Source organism: Zalophus californianus, chromosome X, assembly GCF_009762305.2.
Source record: "Zalophus californianus isolate mZalCal1 chromosome X, mZalCal1.pri.v2, whole genome shotgun sequence".
Lineage (NCBI taxonomy): Eukaryota > Metazoa > Chordata > Mammalia > Carnivora > Otariidae > Zalophus > Zalophus californianus.
This window is the reverse complement of record NC_045612.1, coordinates 45591422-45601146: the sequence shown is the minus strand read 5'-3', so window position 1 is coordinate 45601146 and position 9725 is coordinate 45591422. Positions and strand designations below refer to the sequence as shown.

Sequence of the window (9725 nt, the reverse complement as noted above, 5' to 3'; positions counted from 1 at the left end):
ATCCCCTCAGATTCACTCCTCTGCACCTGCTACCTTGCAGAAAGTGGTCGCTTTTCTACTTGTAGAGTTCCAGATTTTTTTTTCTTACATCTCAGGTTGAATTCGTGGGTGTTCAGAATGATTTGATAGTTATCTAGCTAAATTCAAGGGACCACATGAAAGGAGGTCCCCTATTCTTCCACCATCTTGCCTCCTCCTCCATCTTTCCATTTAAGTAGGTCTTGATTTTTTTCAATGATGCTTTGTGGTTTTCAGAATGTAAGTTTTGCGTTTTCCCAGTTAAATTTATTCGTGTGTTTTATTCTCTTTGATGCTACTGTATTTGAATTTATCTTCTTAATTTCATTTTCAGATTGTTCTGTGATGATGCATAGAAATACATTTTTTAAAATTTTGATATTGTAGTCTGCAACATTGCCAAATTCACTTATTAGCTCTAACTGATTTTCTCTTTGTGAAATAAAGGCAAACTTCTTCAACTTAATAAAGAGCATCTACAAAAAAATCTACAGCAAGATTATATTTAATGATGCTAGACTGAATGGTTTCCTACCTAATAATATCTGGAAAAATTGAAAATTGTACACTCTCACTACTTCTATTGAACATGGTGTGGAAGTTCCAGCAGGGGCAATGGGCAAAAGAGAGGGAAAGAAAGAAAGATAGAAAGAAAGAAAGAAGAAGAAAGAAAGAAAGAAAGAAAGAAAGAAAGAAAGAAAGAAAGAAAGAAAGAAATAAAGAAAGAAAGATAGAAATAATAAATAAAGAAGAAAGAAAGAAAGAAATATAGAAGAAAGAAAGAAAGAAAGAAGAAAGAAAGAAAGAAAGAAAGGAAGAAAGAAAGAAAGGAAGGAAGGAAGGAAGAGAAAGAAAGAAAAGGAAAGAAAGAAGAAAGAAAAAGAAAAGGAAAGAAAGAAAGAAAGAGAGAGAGAAAGAAAGAAAGAAAGAAAGAAAATTTAAAAAGTGGAACTAAAAGACATACAGATTTGAGAGGAAGAAAAAAAGATCTCCTTATTTGTAGATGACATAATTGTCTATGTAGAAAATCCCAAGGAAAACACACACACACACACACACACACACACACACACACGCACACACACACAGACACTTCTTCAAACTAGTAAGTGAGTTTAACAAGGTAATAGGATACAAGATAAATGGAAAAACCAATTGCATGTCTATAAAGTAGCAATGAACACATAGACATTCTAATTTGAACCTAAAAGCTCCATGTCATTTGCAATCACTCAAAAATATTTAGGTGTAATTTTAAGAAACCTTTATAGGACTTGTATGCTGAAAACTACAAAATAATGATGAAATCTAAATACATGATGAGACATACCATGTTCATTGATCAGAGCATACATAGTAAAGATATCAAATGGTGGAAAGAAAGCTAACTGAATCACACAGAAAATGCTAACATCAAATGTGGATGGGTGTGGCTGATAACACTGTGAACTGAGGGAGCTGGTAGATATTTGAGGTTTGTGGCTTGGTTCAGTTGGGTCTAATTATCCTCTTTTATCTAGTGTTTCTCTCAGATAAACTCAATAGAACTGGAACAAATTTGCATTTTCAAAAGCAGGTGTGTTTTCAAAAAATTTGAGCATAACACCCTCGTTGTTAAAATTACTACAGAAATTTCTGTTTTAGTAATTTTTTAAAAAAAGGATCGTTATTAATTGGTAAGATTAGGTATGGAAATATATATGTATACATATACATATTTATAATATTTATATTGTTAATATATATTTGTCACTGGCATTCAAAAGGAAGATGATTTTGTCACTACACCCATTCAGAAATCTTCATAAGTCCCCATTACATATAAAATTAAGCTTTGGCTTACAGAACACCCAGTGATGACATAGGAGGGCAGTCTTTCTGCTGATACAGAGAGAATGGATGACAAAAAAGTTAACAAACTAGGGTCACAAAAGCACATGAAACAAAAGGAAATGGGTTATGATCTTGATCCTTAACCCAAAGCTTCATTGGGTGCATAGAAGATAAACATCTGAGCAGGACCCTTGTAAGGCAAAAAACATCAGAGCTAGGATGGCAGGTTCCCATCCAGCAGGTGTCCTAGCAGGTGGCAGGTGTCCCAGCAGATACCAGGCTGGGAACCTTGGGATTGCTTTTGCCTTTCCTATTCTGAGTAATTTCCTGTGGCCTCAGACCTGCCCGATTTTGATTGAGTAGTTATGTGTTTTATAAACAGGATGGAGAATAAGGATTGCAATAGACATGGAAGTAATTAGGGGAGCATTCCTAGTTCTCAACCATAGATGGTAGCAACCTAGAGGCTGCCCAGGAGGCATAGGTCTGAAGGGCTGTTTACTTATCTGCTCATGAAGGCATACAAGGTCTGCCCCTACATTTGAACCCCCTCCTTCCACTATGCTCCTAGGCCTCAAGGGAGGGTCCACCTGTGAACGCCTTCCAGAACTGACTCTGAGGGGCCTTCCTCATATCAATAATTCTCCATCTCCTCCAGACCCCAATAGGTACCTTACACACCGGGGGGGGTGGTTCTCTGACCTATAGAAAAAAAAAATCCTGCTTCTAAGAGGTTATGTCTTTTCCAAATATTTTTACCTGACACAATGTACTTTTATAATTAGTAAGTTTTCTACACATCCTATACAGTGTATCAATACAGACAGATACACACGCACGTGCGTGCACACACACACACAAACACACACACACACACACTATATATATATTAGTATCTTTTTTTTAAGATTTTATTTATTTATTTGAGAGAGAGAGAATGAGAGATAGAGAGCACGAGAGGGAAGAGGGTCAGAGGGAGAAACAGACTCCCTGCTGAGCAGGGAGCCTGATGCGGGACTCGATCCCGGGACTCCAGGATCATGACCTGAGCTGAAGGCAGTCGCTTAACCAACTGAGCCACCCAGGCGCCCCTATATATTAGTATCTTATCTCAAAGTTTGCAAATGTGTTTTTATTATTATTATGTTTGGATAGACTTTCATAGACTTTGGGTGCATTACTATTTACTTTTAATAAGAATTTTAGGTTGATCTCAGTATCTGATCTACTGATTTTTTTTAATATATCAAGGATATTTATATCAGGTATACATGAGGACAATTTTTTATCCCAAGATTTTCATGTGCTTTTTAATGCTGCTTTTCTTCAAACACGTTGCTTTTCAATAGATGTATATGGCTAAGAAGGTAATACTATTCTATGTATAAAAATATCTGACTAGAACACTGGGGACAGAGAATACCAGCCTCCAGGTCAGCTTTACTTTCTCATTTAGTACCGTGTCTAAATATTTGCAGTTGTGTTTTTGTAGGTTATTATGGTTGGATAGATTTCATGCATATCTTGGGTATTCCTATTGATTTTAATAACAATTCTTGATTGATACCTGTTTCCCTCTTTCTAGTGATTCCTTTATATGTCAAGGATATTAATACAATATAAGTTATATATGATGGCAATTTATTCTTCCCAAGTTCTCTTGTGCTCTTTAATGCTGTTTTCCCCTAAATGGATTGCTTTTAAATTTGAATAGATTTGTATGGCTAAGAAAGAATACTGTTCTCTGCCTTAAAATATTTGACTAATACACTAGGGGCACAGAACACTATCCCCAGGTATAACAGAATAAGAGAACATCCCCCACCCTGGTAGCCACACAGCCATGGGGCACACACAGAGCCTGGGCTTTAAAGAGAGGTCTAGTATTTGAGTCTCTACCCTACTGTTCTCCAAGAGTCACTGACCCTCTTTGGATCTCCTTTTCTTTCTCTGTAGACCAGTGATCAAAATACAGGCCTTGAATGGATTTTGCAGAGATACAACATAACACACAATGCCACTATTTATTAAGAAGAGAATCGGGGATCCCGGGTGAGAAAATACGCAGTTGGTCCTTGAGCAGATTAGTGTCAGTTAAACGTTGGCTTCCCAGCTCCCAGCAAACCTCCCGCTCAGTCAGAGATTAACTCAGGCTAGAGAAAATAGACAGCAAAGATGATGAAGATGACTACAAAAACAGTTTCTTGTCAGGGTTGTGTTCTCGGGATCCTGGATGAGTCTGAGTGAGGGTCTCCTCTGGGATCATGTGCTTGGCCTGGAGGAAGTGAAGAGAGGGAGTTGGGAGATCAGCAGAGCCAGGAGCCCTGAGTCTCCTCCCCAGGCCACCCAGTTTCGGCTCATTTGGCCTGAATTCCTGAACCTCACCTTGGGCCATGTGAGAACCAATATAGTCCCACTGGCTGTCATGAAGTTACCTAGTGTGGAGAAAGCACAGCTGACATCCATTAAAACTAAAGCTGGAGACAATCTGATTGCACAGTACCATTTCCCAATCCATGCAAAAGAAACACGCCACTACATTTATCACAACTTAGGCAGTGGAATGAGCCCTGTGGCACAGTGTGTACTGGGAAAAATTCCTGAAACCAAAATGTCTGTCAATAAAGGTGCAGGTCCATGGATTTAGGAAAGCAATGAACAACTGTTTTAAAAAACAGGCTAGCTAAAAATAAGTAAGTAAGTAAGTAAATAAATAAATAAATAAACAAATAAACAAACTGCTTAGCTTTAAGTAATGAAAGGATAATGTTCAGGGTTGATAATGAGTGAACTAAATGAGCAAAACAAATTACCTGCAAGTTGACATAATTCAATCTTGGTTACTCCCAGCTCCCTCCTATCCCCATGCACCCCCAGCACTCACTTCTGAGACCACTGGAAATTCATCCCAGACTGGGTGGAGAAAGTCTGCCCCATTTCCTGCTGCTTCTGGCAAAGGGTGGGCCAGGAGCTGCAGGAGGGTGTGGGCACTGGGATAGAGAATGTGCTCTGGGTCTCCTTGGGGTTGGCGTCCTTCACAAACAGATCATCATTCACGATGCATAGACTGAAGGAAAAAAATGGGACCTTATTAACTGGACAGATAGACAACCCCACACCCCAACAACGATCCTGCTTCCACTGCCACTCAGCAACCAGGTTCTTTCCATACTCTTACTGTGCCTGCCACCCAGGTTCCTTGGCTGGTATCTCTACTTTTCCTTCACCCTTCACAGAGCCAACCTTTGGAGAGACTGTCTAACCAATTTCACTACATTTATAGGTTTATCCCCAAACCACAGACAATTTTACACCCATATTTACACTGCCGAGGAGTGGACAGTCTAATCTCCATTTTCAGAGGAAGTCACTGGGTCACAAAGAGATCATGTGACTTGACAAAGTTCACAAAACTAGTGAGTGTTGGGATCAGGGAAAGAACCCATAATCTGATTCCAGAGCCGATGCTGTTAATCACTAGGAGACATGATTCCTTGGTTGTACCTGTTGGCTTTTCACAATATTGAGAACACCCCGAAGCCTGTAGCTCCCCATTCCCATACCCCTGAACTCATACTGAACTGGGTGTTCCACCCACAACAAAGCACTCACCTGTAACTGCTGACAGGGGTAGCGATGAATGTCCGGGTGAAGGCACGAACAGAATCCTGAGACATGCCTTCCACTTCAACAACGAGCAACAAACAACAATACCCCTTTAGCATTCCACATGCTTTACATACTCACACAGCATTCCCCAGTCAGGGTCTGACTTGATATTCGTGTGAAGGGGACAGTTTTTCTGTGGGGAGTCAGGGTGTTCCGAATGGGGAAGGCAATCTGTTCCCAGTGACAGGAACACTACCATGTGCTGGGACCAGTGGAAACCACTTCAGAAGTGCATTTGAGGGGCACCTGGGTGGCTCAGTCGTTAAGCGTCTGCCTTCGGCTCAGGTCATGATCCCAGGGTCCTGGGATCGAGCCCCGTATCGGGCTCCCTGCTCCATGGGAAGCCTGCTTCTCCCTCTCCCACTCCCCCTGCTTGTGTTCCCTCTCTTGCTGTGTCTCTCTCTGTCAAATAAATAAAATCTTCAAAAAAAAAAAAAAAAAAAGAAATGCATTTCATGCATTTTTCACAGCTGCTCAAGAGATGGACATCATTAGGTCCATTAGCAAATGAAGAAACTTACAGGTTAAGAGCCCAAGGTCACAGAGTAAAGATCTAGGGTGAGAGCTGTCCAACTCCACAGACTGTGTCCCTAATGCCCAAGCTGTGTGGGGCAGACCGGCATAGACCTAGTTCAGACCAGGATGCTTTGAGGGCAGCGTGGAAATGGGAGAACACAACGGGAATAGGAAGAGAAAGGAAGGCACCAGGGAAGCTGGGAGAGTTCTGTGAGGGAGCCCAGCCAGCAGGGAGAGAGCAGAGGAGCATCTGGGGAGGAGGTTCTACACACACGCACCTTCCTTGAACACCCCGTTGACAGAGAAGCAGAGCATCGTCTCCTGAAAGGGAAGAGCCCAGGTACTAAGTCACCTAAACTTCCTACCCACCCGTGGCTTTCTGCGGCTGCCCGAGGGAGGAAGCTGGTGCTCACCGTCTGGAACCACATGTCCACCATGAAGGAGCTGAGGTCATGCTGAGTTTGAGGCAGCACACAGAGGGAGCACATGATGTCACATTTTGTATGCTTCAGCAGCTGAACACGCAGGACTATGGGGGTGGGGGAGGAGAAACAAGCAAAGGTCAGGGTTTGCCACACCCTAGGCCCTATAATGATCACTTCACACCCCTTTCCCTGCCCAGTCTTCCCCATCACACACGCACAGGGGTCCTTGAGCTTCTTCATATTCCTGCTTTCCTTGAAGTATTTGCACAGGCTGCTTCTAGGAGAGAAAGAGGAACAGGAGGTGGTGGTCTGGCCGGTGTGGGTGTTTCCAGGAGCTGCCCTGTATCCACTGGGGAGCCACAGGGCCCAGGAGCAGAGTTGGAGCTTTGCTACTCACGGGGCTGACTCCTCGGGGTTGAAGGGAATGGCCAGGGAGAAGCAGGCCTCATCGTGGTAGGCACCGAGGAGACCCTGACGGTCTCCAGAGTCGTAGATCGAGTAGTACCTGTGGGAGGGCAATGAGGACCGTCTGTCTCTGTGGTGTGGATCCCAAATGAGATTTCAAGACCCAGTCGGCAGTCCTGAGCTTGGGTGGCCTCACCCATCCCAGCCAACCCCTTCCCCAGATTCCCAGGAGTACTTACTGCTGCAGGAATTGCAGGACTAGACTCTTCAGGGCATCAGATCCAAAGAAGCTTCCCTGGAATCACAACAGTCCTCAGGACCACGGCTGATAACCCCTCCTCACGCACCACCCAAAGCCCGGCTTGATCCGCCCTCCTCACCTTGCAGGTCGGTAACCTCTTGTGGGCTGCAATACTGAGGCTGGTTGGTGAAGGTGAGTCCTGGCTGTCCTGGGGAAAGGAAGAGGGAGTGGGCAGTGTGGACCAGGAGCTGGTGCTGAACAATCAGGGAAAGGATGGGCCCCGGAGAGGGTGAGGGTCAGAGGCCAGGTGCGAAAGGGCCCTGGAAATTACATGGGCAAGACTACATTTGGGGTCCTTGTCTTGGGGTCCCTGATGCCCCTGGAGAACATGGTTGAAGGCGATCTGGAGCCCTTGTTGGGTTCCCACATGGATCTGGACCTCCATGAGGTTGAAGGGTCATGAAAATTGTAACTTCTGCAAGACCTAAATGGCTTCAGGGCAGGTTTGGGGCAGCATCAGTGCCAGCAGAGGAGTCAATGATCAACGAATACACCTACCAGGCATAGTAACTTGGGAAACAATTCCAGGATGGAGCTGCAGAAATCCAGACAAAACAGAAAAGTCAGTGAAACTTTGCAGGTGTCCTTCATCATGAGAGCAAGCACACTTACACCTGACACACAGGCCAGTATGTCCCACCTACACTGCAGTGTCCTAGGCTTCCAGAGCCCTTGGCACCTCCCTTGTGGCTGGGCCTAGAGGGAAAGCACACACTCTCTTCCCCCTCCTCTCTCTGATTCCATTCCTCGACCCACCCCCTCCTCCCTCTCTTTACCCCTGGGTGGATCCCACCTAAACTGTCCTGACTCCCATCTCCAGTGCCACCAGAAGCAACATTTGGAGCCCAGGCTCCAGGGCTGCCTTCTCCTTCCTGCCTCCCTTCCTTCCTTCAGGTCCCTACCAAAGGCTCCAGAGAGAAGAGGGAATGGGGTGGAAGCCCAGGGCTCTGCTACCTCACTAGGGGTCCAGCACGCTGCAGGACCATGACACCCCCCAGGGTAGCCCAGGATGCTGGGGCAAGGAGGTGAGTGAGGCAGGAACCAGGAGGCAGAGGGGGAGAGCGAGGGGGATGAAGACAGAAGAGGGGTTGAAGGTAGGAAGGGAAAGGTGAGAGAGACATAGGGGAGTAGAGACAAAAGAGGGAGAGAAAGCAAAACAAAAGGAAGGGAAAGAAGCTCTACCATGGTGGTGAGGGTCAGGGAGGAAGAGAGGAGAAGGGGGAAATGGCTCTCTGCCTGCGTTCCTTTCCTTCATCTGCCCTGGCTGGCCCTGGCATCCGACGTAGGAATGGAAAACATGCAGGTGTTGGGCTGGGGGCCCACTGCACGCCGGTTGAAACTTTGTCACCTGTGTGAGCTCAGTCTGAGCCGGGCATGGGGAACGAAGCAGCCACGGGGGCAGGAGACCTACCCCAGGGGGAGTAGAGGGTCAAGCCCCAGGTCAGCATGGAGCTGAGGGTCTGTGGTTCCCTCTTATGATCACCGCCTTCCCTCCTGATGACCCCAGTGCACCTGTGCCTGTCCCAGTCGGTTCCTTGCCTGAGGGATTATACCCATGTCGGGCTACCCACAGGGCTCCTCTGAAGGACCAGTCTGGATGAAGTGACGTGCGGAGGGAGGGGAGGCGGCAGTGCCTCTGAGAGGCCTGTCCTCCTGTCCTCTCAAGCACCTCTGCCCTCTGGCTTCCATTCCTGTCTCAGGAAGCCCTCTGCTCACTGGCAGTCACCCACTTCTGGCCCCCTGACTCAGGGAATCCTGGTTTCTCCCAAGGAGGGCCCGGCTCCCCGCAGGGGGTCAGAGGAACGGATGTCATGATGGCAGTCCCCCAGGACCTCGGCCCTCAGCATGCGGCAGGAAAACCACCAAGGCAGCCTGGAATTGGAGGGGGGATACATTTGGTTCAAGGAAAAGAGGGTCCCTCTCAGAACAAGGGAGGGAAGCCCTGTCTCTGCAGGGAGGCAGAAAGGCCCATCTCAGCATGAGGCCCTGGGCTGGAGGGCCCCTCTCAGTCCAGGGCACCAGCACCGGGCTCAAGGTGGTCACTCTGGTCCTAGTGGGGAAGGGGAGCCCTGTTTCGTAGATCACACTTTGGGGATGGCACACTAGAGAAGGCTGGGTGCAGACAACCTGCAAACGGACCTCAGACCAGACAAACTGGTGAGCAGGTCAGAGGAAAGGAAGGAGATGTCTAAGCACAGGCGAGGGACACAGAGAAGAAAGCATAGGGCCTCTGGTCCCCCCAAAGGAACAGAGCTGCTGCCTCCTCCAAACAGGCACCGTCAGGCATAGTTCAGAGTCCCACGGGGTGACACAGTGTACAACTGACCTTATGTTGGTTGATTTATCAGGGAGGGCGGTGCACAGGGCACTTCTATCGGTACTCATCTCTTCTGGCTGCAGACTTTTGCCCTCGTCCAACTCCCCTGCAGACTTCACCTATAATTATGGGGAGGAAACACGTGGAGCAGAGAGAGATGACCAGGATGACCCTGCAGCCCCAGTCCTTCCCTTCTCCAACAAATCCACTTCCCTGACTCTTGTCACCGTCCCGTGAGCAC

The 9725-nt window shown here is 46.5% G+C and overlaps 1 protein-coding gene across 1 annotated transcript; it reads right to left on the bottom strand.

Annotated features, from left to right (window-relative positions):
* Positions 1–3700: 3700 nt before the first annotated feature.
* On the bottom strand, positions 3701–9599 carry LOC118356529 (nuclear RNA export factor 3-like). The gene is made up of 12 exons (XM_035725618.1): positions 9494–9599; positions 7666–7702; positions 7247–7315; positions 7106–7161; positions 6859–6966; positions 6680–6738; positions 6450–6565; positions 6315–6357; positions 5464–5536; positions 4736–4918; positions 4237–4286; positions 3701–4126 (listed from the first exon to the last, which is right to left on the bottom strand). Exons 1-11 carry the CDS (start codon positions 9550–9552, stop codon positions 4283–4285), a joined length of 807 nt encoding a protein of 268 aa, XP_035581511.1. The 5' UTR covers positions 9553–9599; the 3' UTR covers positions 3701–4126; positions 4237–4282.
* Between the last annotated feature and the right edge of the window lie 126 nt (positions 9600–9725).